Genomic DNA, 24477 nt, shown 5'->3' on the forward strand with positions numbered 1-24477 from the left:
ACTAAGTCTAACCCTAAACCTCCAACTCTAGTCCTTTTCAACGATAAAACCACCATGTCTCTTGCGGAAGACTCCTCACAATGTCTATATCTCAAATTCTACTATACTTAACTCTGTGTTGACAACAGCCCATCTACGGGTTCACAACAATACAGGGCTTTTATTGTGATTATTATTATATATATTTTTTGGTTTCATGCTTACTGCTGTTGCTGCTAAAACACCTGAATTTCCTCACAGATCATTAAAGGCCTGTCTGTCTGTCTGTCTGTCTGTCTGTCTGTCTGTCTGTCTGTCTGTCTGTCTTTCTAGGGATGTCAGGTTGTTTTTCTCTCCGAGTCAGTGATGCGTCCCCATTCAGTCAGTTATTGTTGCATTAGAATCCACATTTTCACAGCTTGATCATCCAATATCATGAGATTTGTTTTGCTGCTTGAAAAAATTGCTTTTGAGACATTGTTTCCCCATTTTGACGTGCACGCTGTCCTCCTCATACAATTCACACTTTATTATCTGTATGTATAACAGAGATACACCCCGTGTTCTTAGGAGACAAAGACACAATGGATTACTGACTGTTTGGGCCATTTATGCATCTTTTCAAGTGTTTGATTTGCTCAAATCAGGTATAACCACTTACACATCCTACATATCCTATATCGTCTCTGTCGGGTGGAAACCTCATACCGTATGTACAAAACTTTTCAGGATTAAAATTCCAAAATAGAAAAAGTTGCAGATCTACAAGCTCAAAACGCGTCGCTTCAAACCGCGTTTCAAGCTTGTAGATCTGCTACTTTTGAGTGACGCTGTAGTATGATCAAGTAGAGCGTAAATTTACAAAAAAAACACAAAAGGTTAGAATATGGAGATAAGAGGTTTCTGCCCGACAGCGATATACTCCTTTGACCAGAGTGCCCCTGGGGTCTATATATTAGGTTCCCCTCTTTTTTCCCCCATCTACACCAAATATCATGTCGCGGCACGACACACACACTCTGAGTGCAACCAAATGAAAAATGCAGGAACAGAACCGGGGAGGAAGGAATGTCAGTGGCGACTCTATAACCCTGTCAGACACCTACGGTTCAAGCGCCAGCCATACACGGCGGCGGCGGCCAGCCCGTACACATCCGCACAGCTCCCTTCATTATCCCCCTGGCAGTGACAGCTATGTTTCTATTTACCCATGTCTTACACCCTCCGCCTTCTATCCACCACCCAGCTGGATATCCTGTCAGATTTGGGATTGCCTGACACTGAAGGAGATACAGATAAGGATCACATTTATTTTGGTATGCTGTAGGTCAGAGTAGAGAAAAAGGAATTCAAAGGCAGAGGGATTGGAGACGATATGGACAATATCAAATATCACAATATGTTTGCCCAAATACCTCAATATTGATATGCTTAAAACAGATCGACATGAAGTCACATACTTTTGTATTTCAGTGCAGCCTTTGACATCATAGATCATGAGCTGCTACTAATGAAACTATTGGCGTATGGATTCAAAGACTCTGCTATTGATTTTTTGAATGGCTATTTAAGACAACTACTCCACAAGCTCTGCATGCTATATAGAGTTTGGAACTACACCTTCGTTTATTGGTGTGTGTCTGTGTCAATAAAAAGAGGAAATGTGAGTACTTTGTCCTCCATTGATTTGAAATTTTGGCGGTGCTACCTTTTTGAGATTTTTTCAATTACCTACTTTTTATATATACTGGATTTTGGGTCTAGCACTCCACTGGGAAAACCCATTGTTGATGCGCAACCTCTTTTACTTATTTTGTATGACGTAAGCATTTGAAAATTGTGGGAGGCAACAGTCTGGCTCGCGAGAATAGTGAACAGGCAACAATGATTCAAATATCGAGACAAAATAAGCTGAAGTTGAATGCCTTAAAAACTAAATGCATGGTAATAGGCTCTAAATATGCTCTCAGGATAAGAAATTAAGCCTTTAACCTCTTTGCCGGGTGCTACTATTGAGCCTGTTAAAGAAGTCAAACTGTTGGGTGTCACTATTGATGAAAGACTGTCATGGTCCACTCAGATTCAACGTTCCACGTGTACACTGATTTTACAGTGTAGATTGGGCCCGAGATGAAAAGTGGTTCCCAAACCTTTTTTTTGTCTTGTTTAGTCTAAACCATATACTTTCAAAATAACAATCTGTACATTGAAACTACAGGATACCAGGTAGACAATGAACCTAGCAGCACCTGTTTAAGTAATACTACATAATATGCTATATAAATACAAATTGGCCACAATACATTTGCATTTTCACACTGTGGCTAGTCTTGAATTGGCTTTTCTGCATGTACTGTACTGTGCATGCAGCAAGCCTGCATAGAGCAGCTTCACCAATGCACACAACAAGGCATTGTGATTGATGCAGCTTTGTTCACAAACTGCACATACAGTATAGAGACTTACTATCAATAGCCAGCCATGCCGATGCCGTTATTGGGTTCTATTGTTTTTGCCTTTGTCATCAGTTTAGTAAGCTAAGCAACACAGCTATATGGAGCTGTAACACAGAGTCCATGCTACTGGGTCCTCTCCCTTTTTCCCCTCTACACCAAATCTCTAAGATGAAAATAGGGAAAGCTTGTGAGCTTGTAGATCTGCTACTTTCTCCAAATGTTTGTCCCGGAATAGGGACGGTAGGGTTCATGTGCTAAAAAAAAGGAGGAAAAAATAATAAGTGCTAAGCAGTGAGGAAAGGTTGTGCAACTTGGCAACTGAATTCACAAACTGAATTTCCGTGGCACCAGCCGTAGATACAGCTAGAACTGTTGGACTGTATACTTGTACTTTAACCTCGTGTTAAGCCTTCAAATTCACCCTGAGGCGCTGATCTTTACCGATTGCAGGGTTCGGCTTTCGGCGTTGGGTGCCAGGACAGGACACAAACTCTATTTCGTTGCTGTCGGGCAGAAACGTCCGTATTTTAACTTTTTGTGTTTTCTTTCCCCGTAAATTAACGGCCTACTTGATCATACTACAGCGTCACACAAAAATAGCAAAAGTAGCAGATCTGCAAGCTCGAAACACGGCGCAAAGCGACACGTTTTGAGCTTGTAGATCTGCTACTTTTGCCGTTTTTGAATTTGAATCCTGAAGTCACAGTTTTGGACAGCCGACAGAGACGAAAAAGTATACGACCGTATACTGGGAGCAATGTAGAGTGGTATTAATCACGTTTTCCCCATCTACAGCATATCTCTACTAGCCTGGAATCCAGACGCTCCGTTCAGCTGACTTCTTATCACTTTTTTTTTTAAATTCCTTACGCCACCTGTTACGTAGGCACATCATTGCTGATTGGATAGTGCTCAACTAATCACAGTAAGATAGGACATGGTTTGAATTTCACATTGGAAGGCTCCGATCCGCCCCGCCCACAGACCAATCGGATGCCGACCGCCACGAACCCTTGGAAATTGCATGATTACCAGACTGAGAAGCGAGGTGATATATATATTTTGTAAAGTCCGCTGAACGGAGCAAATCAGTCTGGATTCCAGGCTATATCTCTCCGCCAAAAATAACAGATCTACAAGCTCATAACGCAAACATGTTGTCAGCTTGTAGATCTGTAATTTTTGGCTAATTGTTACGCCCAGATTATGGATGCTGGGGTTCAAGTGGCTGCCTACGGTACAGTTTTGGTGTGGGTGGTGTAGCAGTGGAGTGATGCCAGGATGCTGCTATGTATAGCTGGATGACTGCCAGCAATGGACAGCGTCTCTCTCTCTCACACACACACACACACACCCACACATACACACGCAGTCATAGCACTGATAATATCATCCTAGTTCTGTTACCATGGAAACAAACAGGCCTCCCATTGACAAATCCACTGAAACAGATGTTTGCGCGCGCGTGTGTGTGTGTGTGTGTGTGTGTGTGTGTGTGTGTGTGTGTGTGTGTGTGTGTGTGTGTGTGTGTGTGTGTGTGTGTGTGTGCGCCCCCCTGTGGGCATGCACATGCAGCGTACACCCACCACATTTGCATTTTGTGTGCACTGAGGTAATAAAGGATGCGCAGCAGAACTCTTTTCATCGTTCAGTTATGTAGATTTATGAGGATGACAAATGCATTCAAAGTACAGCGTATACAGTACGGATGTCAGGAACACTGTCGATGCTGAGGATAGTTATATGGGCTTTGGATCAAAGAACGTTACGGAAGAAGATTTGAAATACTTACTCGGAAGAGTCTATGAAGTAAATTCCAAGGGCCCCGATGCTGAGTGCAAAGACCAAGACCACCTGGAAAGAGAAAAAGAGAGAAGAAGATTTTATCATCAGCAGTTCCATTTAAAAAAAAACAAAATGAATACAACAAAACAGAAGGGGAGGACATCTTCCCCACCAGCCGTATCTCACAATACGTTGCGATGCGACGTGTTGTGAGCTTTTAGATGTAGATCAGCTATTTTTGTAAAAAAAAAAAAAAAATTGATTGAAGATTTTTAGATTGTGACATTATCAAACAAATATCAAGTGTATTTACTCCAGTTTGACCAGAAAAAGGGATAAAGCATACTGTATCCCCCCCATAAATCCAGCCACCCTAATAGAGAAGGCCGTATTTTGTTTACTAGTAGGCAAACGGAAATTATTTTTCCAAACCAAGCACACATATCGTGCATGCCATGGGAAAGCCAATATGCTACATTGCATACGTGCAACTTTCATATTTTCCATACAGTTTGTATTTACAGCATGTACAGTTTATTGTTATAAAACTACATGATTTGGATGAGCAACCATGTGCGTTTTACAGTCGTACCATGTACGGACCACCGTGAGAAAACAAAACAAAAAACAAAACGATACTGGACAATGAAAAGATGTTGCTGGCAACGGCTTTACACCCAGTTAAAATGGCAAACCGTTTTCCATCAGCTCTGACTACATTTGACACTAGGCTACTGCTAGAGTGTGTGAACTGCATAAACATATGGACTTCACATACATTATAACGGAACATGACTTTATAAGAGCCAACATCTGGTAGGTGAACATCTTTCTTCATCTAGGTGTGTGTGTGTGTGTGTGTGTGTGTGTGTGTGTGTGTGTGTGTGTGTGTGTGTGTGTGTGTGTGTTTTTTTACTGTATGGTTTTTATTATTGCTATTACATTTTATTAATTTTTTTACATCTGTTTTATAAATGAGGGGACAAATACATATGTTTTACCCTTAATTACAGTACATTTAATGGCCAATATTTCTACACATCTTCCTATGTTAAAATTGGCTGAAGGGAGGATGGGTGGGCGCACGGACCACGCCGTCCCGCTCATGTCCCCATGATTCAGCCATAACCATAAGGACTTCCCAATGCAGCTACGCCCAAATATGGAGTGTGTTGTCATGGCATCAGGCGCAAACAAATCATGCCCATATACTGATGATATCAAGGATCTCCATATATGGGCATAAAAGGGACAGGACTGCCAGATACAGACTTCTCCATATGTGGGCATAAAAGGGACAAGGACTAAAAGATACAAAGATGCAGAGATTTCCATATATGGGCATATCAGTCAGATCGGCGGTGCAACGTAGCCGTGAGGGCCGCGTAGTATGTATTTCCTTGGGGATGGGGTTTCAAAAGCAGAGGCGTGAACCCCGCCCTCCCAGCGAATCAAATCCAAATGATAAGAAACATCTACCTTACAATTTGAATCCTGTCCGTATGTACGTCGACGATGACGATGAGACGGTCGTCCCGAATATGGACACAACGCCAGTGTGACGTAATCTCACGACAGTGTGACGTAATCACAAGTTCGGGCCGCATAGCGGCCCGAACTTCTAGTCTTTTACAACCAGAAACATCTTTGCTTCAAGAAAATGTTTCACGTACTGAAGCTCCACAAAGTATAACAAAAAAATCACACCCTGTGTGAAGAGAGTGGTGCCTTTGATGAGCCCCGTATTGATGTTGTCATCAATGTTTGTTTATTGGACATACATACACCCGGACACACAGACAAAGTCAGATATAGGAGTGGTTGGCACCACTCAAAAACGATACATAATTTTATCACATGAATATGATTATTGCCTCTGATGTTTGACAATCCGTCATACATTACATAAACCTGACATTCAGTAGACTCCTGGCAAAAAATGGGACTCCAATTCAATAGACATTTTAATTCATTTAAATGGGGCCATTTTGGTTCCATTTGTATACTTTCAGAGTGAAGGGGAGACCTTGAGATTTAAAAGTTTGAGAACCATTGCTATAGTCTTTGGTATGACCTGGCCGGGGGATGGAACTCCCGACCTCCCAGTCTCAGGTCGGACCATGAGGCCACTGATCTGTTTTTTTTTTTTTTTTTTACAATACAGGGTCTAATAACCATGTGGATCTCAAAACGTCATGCAGCCTATGATGTCATCTATGACATTGTGCGTCTCATCTATGACATCAATCATCTATGATGTCATTCATCCATCCATGACATAATTCATCTCCATACTTGGCCAACGTTTCAGTTCAATCCAAATCTCCACTACACTTTTCTGGGGGTCAACATTCTGACACAATTGAAGATCTACAAGCTCACAATGCCTCACAACACGATGCGTAGTGAGTGAGCTTGCGGATCGGATGTTTTCGGGCAAGGAGATTTGGTGTAGAGGGGAAAAGGAGCAGACCAAGTACAGAGCCAACTCAGGTAAAGATTACTAGAGGGGTTTAAAGTAAAAAAATAAGTGGGGAAAAAAACGCATGTGATAAAACACACACAGAGACAGACACACACGCACACAGACACACAGACAGACAGACACAAACAAGACCACGCCGTAAACAACCCAGAGTTGAATAATGAATGCTTGTAAAACGAAAGACGGCGCCCGGTGAACACACGTGGTTGTAAGTGAAGTCGAGGCCGTACACACACACACACACACACACACACACACACACACAGGAGAGGAAAGAAAAGCCACACATCGGTAACCTTAGCCCTCTGTGTGACAGCGTGTTGGGGACTCGGAGGAGGTGGGGTGTCCAGAGGAAATTGATTTTCAGGACCACACACACACACACACTCTGTCTGTCTGTCGGGGGTGGAAACCTTTTTCAGGATTCAAATAAAAGAAAGTAGCAGATCAACAGAAATATAAAGAACTGAAAAACGGACACACTCGAGTAGAGGTTTCTGCCCCGACAACAGCAGATATCAAGTGCTGATGAGCTCTAGCTCGACGACGCTGAGTCATGGCTTGTGACTGTGTGGTGACGGTGGCCCGGGTCAGACGGTCAGGCTTTCTCGTGTTCCCCGTCTAGTACAGTAAAGAACAGTGGAGCGTGGACTTGCATTATGAATCAAGGTGACAGAGGCAGTTGGACTGGTGAGCCTACTTAAGTGGCCGGTGAGTGTAAACATAACGTGAGATTTTGGTGCCAACATCTCACGGCGTAGCACTCCCTCTCATACCACTAAGTTTAAGAAACCTCTGTCATGCGGATCCTCAGTGGGTTGACCAATTCATCTGAACTTGCACACGGGCATTGGCTTATGAAGACTGTGACGAAGCCAATTCACTTTTACCAAATTTAAGCTTGTTTATTAGCAGGTTTTTTTGTGAACGGTCCTCACAGGCAATGGGATATAGTCGTGGTTGTAGTCCCATAGCCTGGATGGACGGTGGGTGGCGGGTGTGAACTAGTGTATTATTGCTTGATAAAGAAAGTCAAGATTCTTCTCAAAAACTTCTAAGGAACGGGTAAAGGAGTCACAATTCAGCATTGGTTTAGCAGGCATGTCCTGCAAATGTGGGTCTGTAAATCCTGTATACAATATAACACAATTGGGTTACATTTAAACAGGATTTACAGACCCGGAAGGGTCCATTTGGTCCCCAAACCCGAAGTTGAGAACCGGTTTAAGTGTCGTCAGCGCTGTGACAACGGCTCGCGTAATATAACATCGGTCATCAAGTGCAAAATGACAGCGTCCCCTTAGTGCACTACTGTTAGGTGAAAAAAACACCAGCGTGTAATTGTGACTCCAACAATAATCTCCGGTGGCATATGCTTGCTCGTCGACATCATTCACCGTTCAAACACAATCATCATTACAAAGTCTCCCCCACGGGCGACCGCCGTAAAAAGATCCCACAATAGTCCCCCTATCTCTCTCTCTCTCTCGTTCTCTCTCTCTCACGGTACACATTTCAGCCGTGGCACAATAGCAGGCCTCCGCTAGTAGCATTCATTATAGATGATGGGGAGCCTGATTACCTTCATGCAACCGACCGTTGGATTGATGCGGTCCCAGGCTATACGTAAACACCTCCCCATGCATTTTTTAAAAGAGCCGGGTACCTGAATGGGACGCGACGGCACGGGGCCGAGGAGTTCGGACAGTGCATGTGGCGGGGGGGGGCGGGGGGGGAGGGGTGGGGGGGTAGCCTTACAGAGCCCTGCGTGAAAAGCAGTGGTGGAAAGTAACTAAGTGCATTTACTTAAGTACTGTACTTAAGTACAATTTTTTTGTATTTGTACTTGAGTATTTCCACTTTCCAATACTTTTACTTCTACTCCACTACATCTTGTATCCAAATATTGTACTTTTACTCCACTACATTTATTTGAACACTTTAGTTACTAGTTACTTTACAGATATACATTATTACATTCCAAAACATACATTAACCACTTTAGTCCTATTTTATACCTAGGCTATTTTCAAACATTTCACTACTTTTAGTATATTAAGTACATTTTACTTTTGTAATTTTACTCAAGTAAATTTCTAATTCCAGACTTTTACTTGTAACAGATAGTACTTCTACAGTGCAATATTGATACTTTTACTTAAGTAAAACATTTGAAGCGGGCGAGCCAGGATAAAAAAAAGGGCTTAAACCCCAGCATCCTTATTGTGTTGGGAAGGCTATCGCAGGAAAATCGCCGATCGACATGCTCACAACACGTCTGGTGAGCTTGTCGATTTCCGCGAAAGCTTTCCCCGCAATTACAGAAACTAACTGAAAAAAAGACACTAGTACAGAGAGCCCTGAGGGACTACGGTCAACCATATGGGGGTTTAAGTGGTTAAGCTGACATGCTATGATTACATTCTGAATGAGAGGCACTCTCTCCTGGGCTGATTATACAGGAAGCTGCTTGACAGCTAAAGGGGGGGTATTGCATCATCTGATCTGATCCAACTAGTTAATGTTGGCCTGAACCTGAATTAGAAGCTGCCTTTTATTCCCCCACAAGGGGGCATAGTTAGCTTGTGGTGGGGGACCCTTGGGAGCAGTGGCGATTCTATAGGGGGGAAAGGAGGGAAATCCCCCCCCCCCAGCTGCCGTCAGAATATTATTATTTTTGTATAAATATTTTTTTTAATTATATCTTGCCAATATATGGCAAGTATATGCAGAATATATGCTGCATATATGCCATATTCTGTAACTCTGAGAGTGTACAAATGGAACCAAATGATTTGGTTCCATGACAAGTTAAGGGGTTCTTGACATGGAAATGACATGCTTTAGTTGACCAAGAGCCCAACGGCTAATTAGTTGATTAGCTTACGGACACACACACACACACACACACACACACACACACACACACACACACACACACACACACACACACACACACACACACACACAATGACATTTCATTCTTCGAAGCCAATTTGTGCCCCTCCTCGTCTGTGGAAACGGGGTGAGATAAAGAGCTAAACGAGAAAGAGAGAAGGAGACAGGAAGAGAAAGAGGGAGACAGGAAGAGAAAGAGAGAGAAGGAGACAGAAAGAGAAAGAGGGAGACAGGAAGAGAAAGAGAGAAAGTGTCAGAGAGAAAACAAAGAGAAGAAGAAGGTCATGTAAACTGATAGAAGCATCACATTCTGCCAAAGGAAAATGCAGCAGAACACACAGAGCCTGTGAGCCTGGCGGAGTGCTGGAGATGTTATTTTACTAGAGTAAAAGTAGCAATAAAACTATGTGGAAATGCTCAAATACATTACAAGTCCTGTAATCAAAATGTCACTTGAGTACAAAAGTATTGGTATCAAAATATACAGAAGTACCAAAAGTAAAAGGTACTCATTGTGTGGTTTATTTAACACTTTTTTAAATAGCCAATTTACAAGCTCATAATGCGGTGCCATGCAACTCATAGTGAGCTTGTAGATCTATTTTTTGAATAGCCAAAATATAATAAGGCTTAATTGGTTAATGTATGTTTTGTAATGATAATCAAAATATAGAGTAAATAATTGGAGTGGAGTAAAAAGTAGAATATTTGCCTCGTATAGTGGAGTAGAAATATGAAGAATTGAAAAATGGACACTCGAGTAAAGTACAAATACTGCAAAATCATACTTGAGTAAATGTACTCAGTTACTTTGAATTGAAAAGCTGAGCAGTCAACAGTGAAGCCCCCAGATGAGCTGAGGAGATCACAAGTGTCATCATCTTAAACTGACCCAGTTATTCATCTGTGAAAGCCTGTCCATCTAGAGCTCTCTCTCTCTATCTCTCTCTCATCCCCCTTCTCTCTCCCTCCATCTCTCTCTCTTCCCATCCCCCTTCACCCCCCTCTCCCCATCCCCCTTCTCTCTCTCTTTCTCCCTCCCTCCATCTCTCTACCTCTCTCTTCCCCATCCTCCTACTCTCTCCCAATCTCCCTTTTCTCTCTTTATCTGTCCCTCTCCCACCTCTCTCTCCATCTCCTTTTCTCCCTCCCTCCCCCCTTCTCTCTCTCTCTTTGCTTCCCTCCCCCCTCTCTCTGTTGACCTCAAACACACAATCACAGTGATGTGCATGCAGTTGCCACAGCACATCAGTAGCACTGTGTTCAAACAAGAGGAAGCGCACCAGACAGGGGCATCCCCGCCTCCTACAAAATAAAAGCCATGGCGAGACGGTCTGCAGTTGTAAAAGTGTTCATATTTTGACTTCCTTTATATAAAAATATAGATTGTATGTATAACATGATTGTAGCCTGGTTCCAGACGAATCTGCCTTTGCAAAATTGCATGCACTTTAGCCCTCGGCAGATTAGGTCTGGCCCCCCTCCATAGAGATTTCAATTATCTCCCTCCGCAGTTGTGCGGAACCAACCAGGGCCCAGTATCCAAATGTGGGCGGGCTTATCACCTTATTTGGAGCAATGACGTACAAGGAAGCACTGCTCTGATTGGTTCGTTCAAGGAAGCACTGCTCTGATTGGTTTAGGTCTAACCAATAGAGTCCGTTTGGATCTTTTTGTAACCGCCCCTTGGAAGAAAATCAACCGTTGATAGGGACCAGACTAATATCCACGCAGTGTGTCGTGTGATATTGTCTGGCTACGCGAGGCTAACATGATTGTGTGTGTGTGTGTGTGTGTGTGTGTGTGTGTGTGTGTGTGTGTGTGTGTGTGTTAATGTTATTAATAGGACCATATTTAGCGCCTCCGTCTAGCCATTAATGAGAACTGCAGTGCCTGAAAAGCACTTCCTTATTGGCTTCATATCCAGCGGAGCTTCCTTGCAGCCGCCTGGTCTAATGTTCAGAGCTGATGTCAGTGTTGCCTGTGTAACAGGCGTGTATGTTTTCATTAGTGGATCGCTTGTCTATTTTTAAAGTGTTAAGCTAAACCTGTCGGATGTTTCCCACTGCACGGCCTCCACCAGCCATAGCGCGAGCGCAAAAGAGACGGTGGCAAATTTATGCTGCATGCGTATGTATGTGTTTGTGTGTACTTTGTATTACTATATTCTTGTGAGGACCATGTTATGCCCTCACAAGTAGAATTTGAGAAACAGACGTTGTGAGGACAGTTTGTTCCATGGTCCTTACAAGAGAAATGGTTTTATGGTTTAGGAGTTATACCTGATTTATACTTGACAGTCGATCTACAAGCTACCCGTCGCACCGTGGTTAAAAATGGTAAAAATGGCATTCATAAAATCCCCATCCTAAAATGCTGATGTCCTCCATTGTGTAAAAGTGTGTGTGTGTGTGTGTGTGTGTGTGTGTGTGTGTGTGTGTGTGTGTGTGTGTGTGTGTGTGTGTGTGTGTGTGTGTGTGTGTGTGTGTGTGTGTGCCTGCGTGCGTGCTCTGCTGTGCTGTGCGTGCCTGTGTGTGTGAGAGTGAGAATGTGCCAGAGTGTGCGTGGGTTTCAAGTTCCGGCATCTGAAAATATGACACCATCAGAACCATAAACACTTAATGTCACACAATTATAAACATGCGCACACAAACACACACACACACACACACACACACACACACACTCACAAACATCCTGTTCACAACTACGCTTCGGTCTCATCTACACTCCGTCGATGTATTGACCATGGCTACGTTCCAACACTTCCAACAGAACTTTGTAACCAAAACCTGTCAGATAAACGTAGACAGTGGAGCTGAAAGTACAATATTTGCCTCTTAGATGTAGTGGAGTATAGTATGTATAAAGTATCAAGGAATTGAAATATTCATGTAACAGTACCTCAAAATTGTAGTACTGAAGTACAGTTACTTGAGTACTTAGTTCCACTGCGGGTGATGTGGATCATTGGTTCTCAAAGTGGGGTTCGAGGAATGAAAGGGGTCCTTGGGGGGGTAACTAGGGGGTCCTCAGCAAAATGTGTTAATATAGCAGGGGGGGGGGGGTTAAGATTTGTTTTGGGCTTTTCTGCCTTTATTGATAGTTTTCAAGTGAAGATGGACAGGAAAGAGGGAGAGAGACACGCAGCAAAGGCAGTCGGGAACGGGGCTCGAATCCGCGACACACTGTCAGGCTACATTAGAGCCTAGGTGCCCGGACCGCTGGCGTCACAATCATTTTAACCACTTTATATGTTTATGCATAATACTTTGGCTATTCAAAAATAGCAGATATATAAGCTCATAGCTTGGAGATCAGCTATTTTCGTACACCAAAACATAGGAACAATCAAAAAAATGTTTGGAAGATTTGAATAATTTTGTATTTTTTTTAGCACAAATCTTCCCTGGCACAAAATATTTTCAGATGGGGATCCATGGCCAAAAACACATGATTTTGGTGTGTCCTTGACACAAAAAAGTTTGAGAACCACTGATGTGGGTGATGACAGACAACTATCCAGGTCAACAAGAGCAGGAATTCAAAGGCCTTGATCTCCAATCTTTTGATTCAAAGGTATGGAGATGGGAGGACTCTCTCTCCCTCGGTCTCTCTCTCTCTTCTAAAAACTATGAGAAAAATAAGATACGCTCGGGGCGCCATCCACAAACACCTTGGTTAATGCATAACGTTTTAATGCATAACGTTTTAATGCATTATTTACGGTTTCAATGCATAATGCAACGTCACCCGCTTCCCCTTCGCCGTGTCCGTAAAACGGCTGCCTGTCACGTCAGTGTTGTTACCGGGGCAGATCTGGCATGCGGCCGGTCCGTCCCGACGCTTTGCCAAAGCCCCACCGCACCTCCGGTGTTATCAAAGAACAATTAGCGCTCTCGCAGGAGCATATCCTCTTCAATAACGCCTTGGCACCGAATTAAAGCCCACACGCGCCACATGGAAGAGAACAGTGGGATGTTTTGATTTAAAGGGGTGCTGATTTGGGTTTTTAATTATGAAATAGAAAAGCCTACTCGAGCAAAAAAAAACAATACAAAGAGCCCATGAGCCCTGTGGGGCAATGAGGCAGCCAATTCGTGGGCTGATTTGCATGCCGCTGTTACAGAGCATTTTTTCGAGGTCGACATCAAAGGCGGGAAAAGTAAACAATCTCGCGGCAAGTCCAAGAAATGAGGAAAAAATGCAAAAATGAAAACTAGAGAGGTTCAAACGCTTCATACTGTAGTGCACTAGGTTCTCAAGGTGGAGTCCGAGGACCCGCCTTGAGGGGGTTTCCAGGGGGTCCCCAGCTAGAGGATTGATAGCCAAGTGGACGCTTATGTCGCTGTTGTCGGGCAGAAACCATCTCCATAATCTAACTTTTTCGTAAATTAACGCCCTATGTGATCACACAAAAGTATCAAAAGTAGCAGATCCACAAGCTCAAAGCGACACGTTTTGAGCCTGTAGATCTGCTACTTTTGACAATTTTGAATTTGAAAAGTAACAGTTTTTTTGACATTTGAGGTTTCCACCCGACAAGAGACGATATCAAACTGTGGGTCCTTGAAAAAAACAAAAAAAAAAAAGGTTGAAAATCACTGTTGTAATGCATACGGTATCTCGACCAGGCCGGGTTGTCCTTTCTTTGACATCTATCATGTATGATATTGACACATCTATGACGTGCGCCACTGCTAAAAACCTGGGTGTCACTTTCGACCCTGAACTCGACCTTGAACACCATGTAAAGAGTTAAGAGTAAAGGTTATTCTAGTTATGCCGCTCTCCTTCCTCCGTTGCTTTGTCTCTCTGACCTTTGTCTCTCACTCCCTATCCACCGCCTTCTCTCTTTCATACACTGAGCACAGTGGTTTGCGTTTTTACTTTGTACCATGACTTTCAGTTCCATCAGGTTCTTCTCTGCTTCGTCTCGCCGCCATGGCAAGCCCACGGCCCATGCTGACCGCTGACCTATAACGTTGGGATCAACCAGGTTTAATTGGCTTACCCACTCATCTGAACCTGCTTGCTGGCTTAGCTGGGATGAAGGGCCTTAAAGATCTCCGTTTGGTACCTTACAGACAGAGAGGATTTCAGAACTATGGACTGTTACTACGGACCCCCAGCTGCGGCTCAAGACTGTGACTGCGGACCGGACCGGGCCTCTCTCCATGGAGCACGACCTGGACACGACCGTGGACTTCTACTACACTACACTATACCGCATATTATATTATCTTAAACATTTTTATATTATTCCATTATATACTGCATACACACTATTGCTGTACTATATTATACTATCATATGCTAGTATCTTACACTATTATATTTGCTATTATTGATATTGTTACTGCTTGCACTGTATCTCTTTCTGTCTCTCCTCTGTCTCTCCCTTTCTCTCTCTCTTCTTTCCCCCAACACGGTCGAGGCAGAAGGCCCCCGCCCTAGAGCCTAGGGTCTGCCTGACGTTTCTTCCTGTTGAATTAAGAGGGAGTTTTTCGTTGCCACTGTCGCAAAATTGCTTGCTCAGGGTGGGATGTTGGGTCTCTTCTCTACATGTAAAGTGTCTTGAGACAACTTGTTGTGATTTGACACTTTAATAAAATTGAATTGAATTGAATTGAGAACCACCAGACCAATGACACCTCAGGCCGAAAAGTTGCCGTTTCTACCCTCCTACAGTTGTTTAATATGCACACTTCAAATCGAACGTGATTCATCTCAGACGGATGTTTTCAGAGCATAATTTACACATGAATGAAACAGCAGAGCGATGTTTGGAGGGTATAATGCTCCTCGTATTAGTCAAACTGTCAACATTGTTTGCAGAGTAAAGCAAACATTTACTGTGCGAGTCCATTGCAAGCGTTTTGATTTCATAACAAAACATGTGGAGGTTATGTAACACACGAGGCTACAGCAGCGTCGTCGGTTACAGAATTAGGCAGATAGGAGACAGCCGGGGCTGAGCCGAGGCGCGATTCTCGCTGTGAGAATGTCAACAAAGGAGACCTCAATTAAAATTGTATGGCATACATCCATACATAAGCACTCCACGGGAGCCCTCGCCTTCCACTCCCACCAGCAATAGTTGGGGGGGACGCTACAAAGGACTCTGTATTCCAATCACATGGCGCTCAAACACAGCCTCCCCAGCAGAGAGAGGCTGACCAGGTTGCACTGCAAGAGTTCTATTATGCATCGCATGCCGTTAATGTATGATGAACAAAATATTGTACAGTCAAAGTACATGAACTAAGTCAATTTTATTCAAAAAACGTGTTTACCCAAACTGAGGATGCAGACAGACAGACACAGACAGACAGACAGACAGAAGTAACGCACAGGGACTGGGAATAAAGAACCAGATACCAGGAGATTTAGGTATATTACACAACTCTTGCTTGGGCCTCTGCACTGTGAGAATTAAGATCTAATGACAGGTGTAGATGTAAATCTGTAGTCAACGTGCACACCGTAAAACTATGGGGCAAAAAAACTAAAAACAAACAAGGAATATAAAGTCTAACAACAGTAAAAAACATCATCGTTAACAGCAGTTGCCTTAGCAGGCCTCTACAGTGATGCCAATGGAAAATCCCAGTAGTCCTAGAGCAGAAAGCGACCAGAGTCATTGAGAGAGAGAGGGTGTCATTAATCCATGGACCAGAGCAGAATGTCCGTTGGCATCATTGTTATAACCTCATGGCTATCAAACACCTTGACACGCCTTGAAAACACCTTGAATCGTCAATCTCTCGAATCCCCTGCTCTTGACAGGAGGAGGTGATTGACTGTCAAAGAAATGGAGACGAGGCACCAACACCTAACATTTTAACCCAGGCTATCAGAATACTGGAAAGTCCACTGCAGACTGTCTGAGATTCGGGCCTGCCGATATATACCCGTCATTGGCTTTCCAATGACGATGAACGTCAATTGACACGTTCGTTTGAAATGTAGCCTGCTGAATGTGTTATAATTCCGTTTTTTTTATTCTATCACAAATGTAGAGAAGGCGATCAATATTACAGCTGCTGCGAAGCAATGTGTTCGGGGCGGGGCATTTTGAGGAGCAAGGACGAGGACGAATCGAATAGGCCTGTCACTATTATTACATAATCGTCTAATCACAATTATTTGAATTAATTGCAATTATTTTGCATAATTGTTTGCATGTTGAAAAATGTTCTGATTTTTTCAAACATTTTCAAAATTTTGCAGAAATAGCAAGCTTACATATTTCCGCTATTCTAAAAAAAAAAAAAAAAAAGTATAAAATGATTAGATATGTCAGCAATGTATACATATATGAATTCATGCACAAAACAGATCAACCCAGGCATTTTATACAGATGTGTAGATATCTAAAGTATACTGTAAAACGTGTGGATTCACATTATCTTCTGCAAAATGCATCTGTTGATCCCACAGTATTTACCATAAAATGCATGTGTTAAGCCATATAAATCTACTGTAAAATGCATGTCAATCCACATATGTACTGAAAATGCATCTGTTGATCCCACAGTATCTACCATAAAAGGCACGTGTTAATCCACATTATCTTTAGTGTAAACATTCGTTATGTCATAATGTCAAGGAAAGAGGATTACTTTTTTTTGGTTATCTGAATCCTTGGACCCAAGTATAGTGTCAGGGGAGGAGGAGAAATATCATCTCTGTCGGCTGGAAACCTCATACGTCCAAAACTGTTACTTTTCAGGATTCAAATACAAAAGTAGCAGATCTACAAGCTCAAAACGCGGTGTGAAATAAGCTTGCGGCTCTGCTACTTTTGATGCTTTTGTGTGACGCTGTAGTACGATCAAGTAGGCCTTTCATTTACGGGCAAACAGTTCAAATATGGAGATAGAGTTTTCCGCCCGACATCTGCGATATCCAGTGATAACCAGTGACCCCTTGTCAAATACTGTGCTGAAGTGTAAAACGATGACTTTCGTCATGACAAAAAAATGTCAGGGAAAGAGGATTACACTTCTGTTGTTGGGGGCAGTGTTGATTTCGTCGACTAAAACTATGACGAAAAATGTTCGTCGACTACCTTTTTTCACTGACGAAAAACTAAGCTATGATGACTAAAACTAAGACTATTATGTTGACAATTTCGTCAACAAATAAAAACTAGACTAAAATGTTATTGAGGGACTAGTGGAGAAGAGATCCAGAAGAAAAGACGCTTGGGTGTTGAGCTCTGAAAATAGCAGATCTACAAGTTCACAACGCGTCGCGCTGTGGCGCGTTGTGAGCTTGTAGATCGGCTATTTTCAGCATGCAACCAAGTCAGCCTTTAAGACGCCATCAAGGCACCGCCAAAATACATTTTAGTTGACTAAATCAACTGTAGATTTAGTCAATTAAAATCTTATGATATTTAGTGAACTAAAACTAGACTAACTAAAACATTTCAGATGACTAAAATATGACTAAAACTAAATGGAATTTTATTCAAAAGTCTATGACTAAAACGTAATCAGAATATGCTGTCAAAATCAACACTGGTTGGGGGGGTTATCTGATTTCTCTGACCAAGTATATCGTTGTCAGGGAGAGGAGGAGAAATATGTTTTGACAGCGTCGGTACCACAGCACATGGCTCCCTCCCTCTGCCATGCTGTCTCGCTCATGTTTCGTCCCAACCTCGCTCCCACTCCGTGTGGCATGAGTCTGATGAGAGTCGGGCGGGCCTGCCCTTCAGCAGCACTGGCTGCTTATGCAAGCGTCCACCTCCGTGGTTGGTGAGTGAGTCACGTGGGTATCGTTACTGTCGGGGGGCAGAAGAACCTCTTATCTCCACATTTTCACTTTTTGTGGGGTTTTATTCCCAGTAAATTAGTAAACGTATCAATACTGCAATGTAGAAATACTCTGTTACAAGTCCGGAATTCAAAATTAAATCTTTTGAAAATAGCAGATCTACAAGCTCACAATGCGTCGCGATGCGACGCATAGTGAGCTTGTAGATCGGCTATTTCCAAATGGCCGAAATGTAGTATATAGGGCTGAAGTGGTTAATGTGTTTTGTAATAATAATCAAAATCTACAAAGTAACTTAGTAAATAAAGTTTTCAAATAATTATAGTGGAGTAAAAGTATAATATTTGTCTCTGAGATGTAGAGGAGTAGAAGTAAAAGTACAGAAAATCGGATATACTCCAGTAAAGCAAAAAGGTGTCTGATGGTGAGAAATACCGGATACTGGGAGAGCTGCAGGCTTCTCTCTCCCTGACTGCATCCATCATTAGCATATAGGCTAACTACAATGGCACTCTTCACCTAGTTCTCATTCAACTAACCCTCGGGGATAAGTCCTCCTCAGTCCCTTCCTCTCTACCCCACCCCAGGGGTCTTCAACGTTTCTTTTCTTTTCAGGCCAAGCTCCCTCAAGGTCCACTTAGCGATGAGAGACAAGAAGCAGGGACCTCCTATACTGTACAAAAAAAAAAGTGTTGCGTATTTGATTTGATACTGATTATCTCATCAATGTCTGTTGACCGTTGGGAGATTTGAGAATAGTTTTCTACAGGTTCTTTTTTTTTTATTATTATGGGTTTTCTAATGCAGTGGTTCTCAAAAATGTTCATGTCAAGGACCTCCAAATTGATATGCATTTGGTCAGGGACCCCCATCTGAAAAGGTTTTGTGCCAGGGACCCCCAGAAGAGAAGATTCATGTAAAAAAAAAATCTGGTTGATGACTTCATAGATTAGTTTGACAGCACTATAATCAGTGCTGTATCTTTTTTTTTTCTTTGTTAACACAAATTAGCAAGTTGTTAACACTTGCTAATAATATGGTGGATTCAAGCTAATCTGTATTTTCAGACGTTTACTTTCATGGAAAAAACAAACTTGATTTATAGAAATTTGGCGGCCCCCCCCATAGTAACCCCTTAGCGCTACACTCTCTACACAAATGATTATAGCAGCCCCTCACCTATACAGTATCACCACACATCTCAAACACTCTTACAATACTGCCAGTCTCTTTTCGGTTAATTGCCCGGCCCGACCTATAGGAATCACAATAGCTAAATTACACTGATCAGCGCCTCAGTCGTCCTCCCTCCTCATCACTGCCGTCTGCACGGAGATACAGCACCTTACAGCATCTCAAAGTGGGGTCCGGGGACCCCCAGGGGTCCTTGGAGGGGTTCCAGGGGGTTCCCCAGCTGAATGTGTTACCGTGGCTCTTTAAAAATAGCAGATATACAAGCTCACAGGTGCAAGCTTGTACATCTGATATTTTTGAACATTTTTGAAACACAAATCTTCTCTTCTGGAGGTCCCTGACACAAAAACATTTTCAGATGGGGGTCCGCGGACAAATATATATATATATCAATTTGGGGGTCCTTGACATGAAAATGTTTGAGAACCAGTGGCATGGAGGAGAGCTGCATGGCTTCAGCAGGAGTTGTGTCCTCTCTGCCGTCATGGCAGCATTGAACAAACTGCGTGGCTCTGTGCCAAGAGCGCCCAGCAGCGTGCCACCGCGGCGTGGACTGACCGACGACAAACGCAGGTCGACTTCCACTGTCACAGCTCTGTTTGCTGATAATGAATCCTGATGGCTGCGAGCGCTGCCTGCCACGCCCACATCCTGTTAACCTGTTCTCCCTTCACCATGGTGCCTATATACATCAGCCAATGAATACAGGGTTTGAGTGGTTAAACTGATTTTGAAGCCATCATCAACTCATTTCGCTGGGAAGCCCCCTCAAGGACCCCTGGGGGTCCCTGAACCACCACGGCTTAAGTGTAGTGGTGGCTTAATCGTGCCGATTGAGTCCTCACGCAGCCTCCGGCCAATCAGAACCCTGCCCCAGCTAAGGCGTGTCGCTAGCACTGGGTGCTAAGAGTCAGCACATAAATAAATGCAGCAGCACTCACACTGAGCCCTCACACTCACCCACACCATATGTAGTGCTTTATTTAATCCCTCTTATATCCAGTGGTGTAAAGTAACTCAGTACATTTACTCAAGTACTGTACTTAAGTACAATTTTGAGGTATTTGTACTCTACTTGAGTATTTCCAATTTCCAATACTTTTACTTCTACTCCACTACATCTCAGGGGCACATAATATACTTTTACTCCACTACAATTATTTTAAAACTTGAGTTACTTACAAAACATACATTAACCACTTTCAGCCCTATATACATATCGACCATTTGAAAATAGCCGATCAACAAGCTCACAATGCGTCGCGATGCGACGCATTGTAAGCTTGTAGATCTGCTATTTTCAAAAGATGTTTTTGTTTCTTTGAAAGGGGACATTCTGTATAATGAATACTTTTACTTTTGGTACTTTAAGTACATCATTTTGATACCAATAACTTTTGGACTTTTAGTCAAGTCATTTTTCTATTCCAGACTTCTACTTGTAACAGAGTATTTCCACATTGCAGTATTGATACTTTTACTTAAGTAAAAAATGTGAGTACTTTTTCCACCACTGCTTACATCAAGCTTCAATAAACAAAAAAAAGAGTAAGAGAATCCCCCAAGCCAAATGCTAACAAGTCTATTGATAGGTCTAGTGGTTAATATAATGAGCTGAGCACAGGGGTAGTGTTACTCTATGATATTCATTCAGTCTGGAGATATATTTTTTTATTCTTTATTTAACCAGGGTAGGCCTGACCTCGATTGTTCGAATAGTCCACTAATCAGTCGAGGGGGGTCTGAGTCGACTGCCAATCTCTTAGTCGAATAATACAAAATTAACTGATAGTTTGCCAAAAATAGGATATACACCATGATTTATTGGGAGAAACCAAGCAAGTATATGTTAAATCAGACATTAAGCCCCTACAGCCCAAATGGAATGTTCCTCTATTGCATAACATCTTCTTTGCATGAATCGACTGAGAGATTGTCAGTCGAATCAGACTGATTCAACTGACAATCTCAGTCGAATGATGCCAACAATTATAATAATAATAAAAATAAATTAAAGAAAACAAATTACGTTTTTTTATTTTTTTGGTGCTGCATTAGTCAACTATTAGTCGACTATAGGCAATATTTGACCAATGAGATTAGACAATAGAAATCCTTAGTCGGGGACAGGCCTAAACCAGGGGAGCTTCGATGAGCACAAATGCTCTTTTTCAACAACGCCCTGCTTCACAATCTCACACACACTTGCACACGCACACACACACACACACACACACACACACACACACACACACACACACACACACAGGTTTGTATATTACTATACATACTGTATGAGGACATCAACATTTTAGGACAGAGATTTTATGAATGCCATTTTTAAAATAAATATATTTTTTTTTGACCATGCTCACTACGTTGTGACCTTGTAGATGAGCTATTTTTCGGTGCTCGACACCAGCGAGCAACTAAGTATAAATGAGGCATACATCTATCTCTAATCCCTAAACCTAACCTCTGTCTGTCTAACTCTAACCCAAACAGCAACCTGAATCTTCTCCTCCTAAACTGTCTCGAAAAATTATTTTTAACCAACGTGCCGCGTTTCAGGCTTGCAGATCTGCTGCTTTTGATGCTTTTGTGTGACGCTGTAGTATGATCAAGTAGGGACGTTAATTTACGGAAAAAAACACAATAAGTTACAATATGGGAGATGCTGTAAGAAGTTTCTGCCCGACAGCAACAATCTGGAATAAGCAGGATCTTCCTGTGTGTTTGGAAGGCCACCGGTCAGTTGTTTTATGACTGGAGAAAAGAACTCTAATCTCCATCAATCAATACGAAGACCAGAGCTGTTCCACCACTGGAATGGGCCCGCTTAATCCAACAAGAACGGGAACGCATCTGTGTCATTTTTAGATTTGAGCTATAACCATTCTTTTATATTTTGGCTATTATGTCTTTGAAAAATCGTGAAAATGTGTGCAAATCTTAGAATATTTAATATTATTTTAAATCGAACATTTGTAACTCAAATCTTTGCTTCTGGCGGTCCCTGGAACACAATATTTTGAGAGGGGGGTCCGCGGCCAAATACATATCATTTTGGGAGGTCCTGGACATGAAAAACGTTTTAAGCACCACTGATATACAGCAACATACGTTTTATTCAGAAAACAGTTTAGAAGACATTTTGTAGAATCCCCCAGAAGCAAAGCTTTTAGTTACAAATGTTCGCTTTAAAAACATATATATTCAAAGAGTTGCACAAAGTTTCACAATTTAAAAAAAAAGAGATCTACAAGAAATCTTAAAATGACACGGATGCGTTCCCGGCCTGAATGGGTTAACCCCGGTGCCCTCTGCCAGATTGATGTGGACAGAGCGAGGGTGCCTATAGGCTGCTAGGTGTCAGGGGGGAGGAACACGCAGTCAGCAGCTGATGGACAGGTAAAGAATATGAGTGAATGCTCTGCTCTGGTCTGACAGGGATGATGAGACCTTTTAGAATGAGCCTTCTTCAGTGGATGGAGGAGGGAGGGAGGTCTGGCTGGCGGAATAGGCTCTATGCACAGCAGCCATATTGTGAAGACATTCACAGGTGTTACCAAAGATACTAATGAAGGCTCTGTTCCATGCTGGTCAAACAGAGTCAGGGTGCTGATATTGTGCATGTTGGCTCACTGGAAACACTCTGCTACACCAGTGGGTCTACAGTTGGGGTCCAGGGACCCTCATGGGCTTCCAAATGACCCCTTACTGGTGTGTAACTCTGAGAGTGTTACGGGTCCATTTGGTTCCATTTGTACACTCTCAGAGTTATGGGGGTCGTGGAAAGCACTGTGCTACACTAAATGGAACAGAGCCTTCATTAGTATCATTGGTAACACCTGTTAAGGAAGAGAAAATATGGCTGCTGTGAATAGAGCCTATCAGCTGGGAGGAAGGGGCGGGGCGTCCCCGTCATGGGCTGGAGACGAGTGTCCTCTAATACGGTGGTTCTCAAACATTTTCATTTTTCGAGGACCCACAAATTGATATGTATTTGGCCACAGACCCCCCCCCCCCCCCCCCCATCTGAAAATATTGTGTGCCAGGGACCACCAGAAGAGAAAATGTTGTGTATAAAAAAATCCAAAATGAGTTGAAAACTGTTAAAAATGTTAGAAAAATTGCAGATGTACAAGATCATGTGACGTGCTCTTGTATATCTGCTATTTTTGAATAGCCAAAGTATAAAATATGGTTAAAGTGATTAAAATGAAAGTGAAGCTATATCAACAAATTTAGCTGGAATTTACCTTAGAACCACCCCCCCCTCCCCCCACTTTGAGAACCACTGCTCTAAAAGTCTCCTCTGTCGTGCAGTCAGATGGGGATTATAAAAAAACTTTAAGAACATTTCTTTTTCCTCTCAACACACACACACACACACACACACACACAGGAGGATGAAGTGGAAAGGAAGGACTGGTGTTATACAGTGTCTCTAGCTGGGCCTGGGCTGAACGGCACGCCACGTTCTAGACAGAGAGAGGAAGGGCAGGCCAGTCTGCTCCCAGTACTGTAGCGCTCCTCTTTCTAATGGCAGCCGTCCCCAGAGAGAGAGAGAGACACGTACGTGGGCTGTGTGACCGTGACCTTGGGACGTAGCAGGAGGAGAGAAACAGAAGGAGAGATAGAGACAGGGGAGAGAGAGAGAGAGAGAGAGAGAGCGAGAGAGAGAGAGAGATGATGGATAGATAGAGGTGATGACGACAGGAGATGGAAGGATGTAGGACAGGGGTCTTCAACAGGGGGTCCGGGACCCCTAGGGGGTCCTCAGAGTTACAACAGGCGGGGCCGCCAGATCTTTGAGTGATAGGATATTATTTTCCACATTAACCACTTGAACCCTAGCGTCCCTATTCTGAGGTTGACTTTAGCCAAAAA

General features: G+C 42.8%; 1 protein-coding gene across 4 annotated transcripts in view; it reads right to left on the minus strand.

Annotated features, from left to right (window-relative positions):
• Window positions 1-24477, minus strand: part of kcnma1a (potassium large conductance calcium-activated channel, subfamily M, alpha member 1a) — a 268520-nt gene that overhangs the window by 141407 nt on the left and 102636 nt on the right. For all 4 annotated transcript variants that reach the window (XM_084075448.1, XM_084075447.1, XM_084075446.1 and 1 more), the window contains exon 3: window positions 4228-4289. In XM_084075448.1, coding sequence (XP_083931574.1) covers window positions 4228-4289 — 62 coding nt within the window. The remainder of the gene's footprint in view (window positions 1-4227; window positions 4290-24477) is intronic.

This window comes from Gymnoscopelus microlampas (genome assembly GCF_963454915.1).
Source record: "Gymnoscopelus microlampas genome assembly, chromosome: 13".
Taxonomy (NCBI): Eukaryota; Metazoa; Chordata; class Actinopteri; order Myctophiformes; family Myctophidae; genus Gymnoscopelus; species Gymnoscopelus microlampas.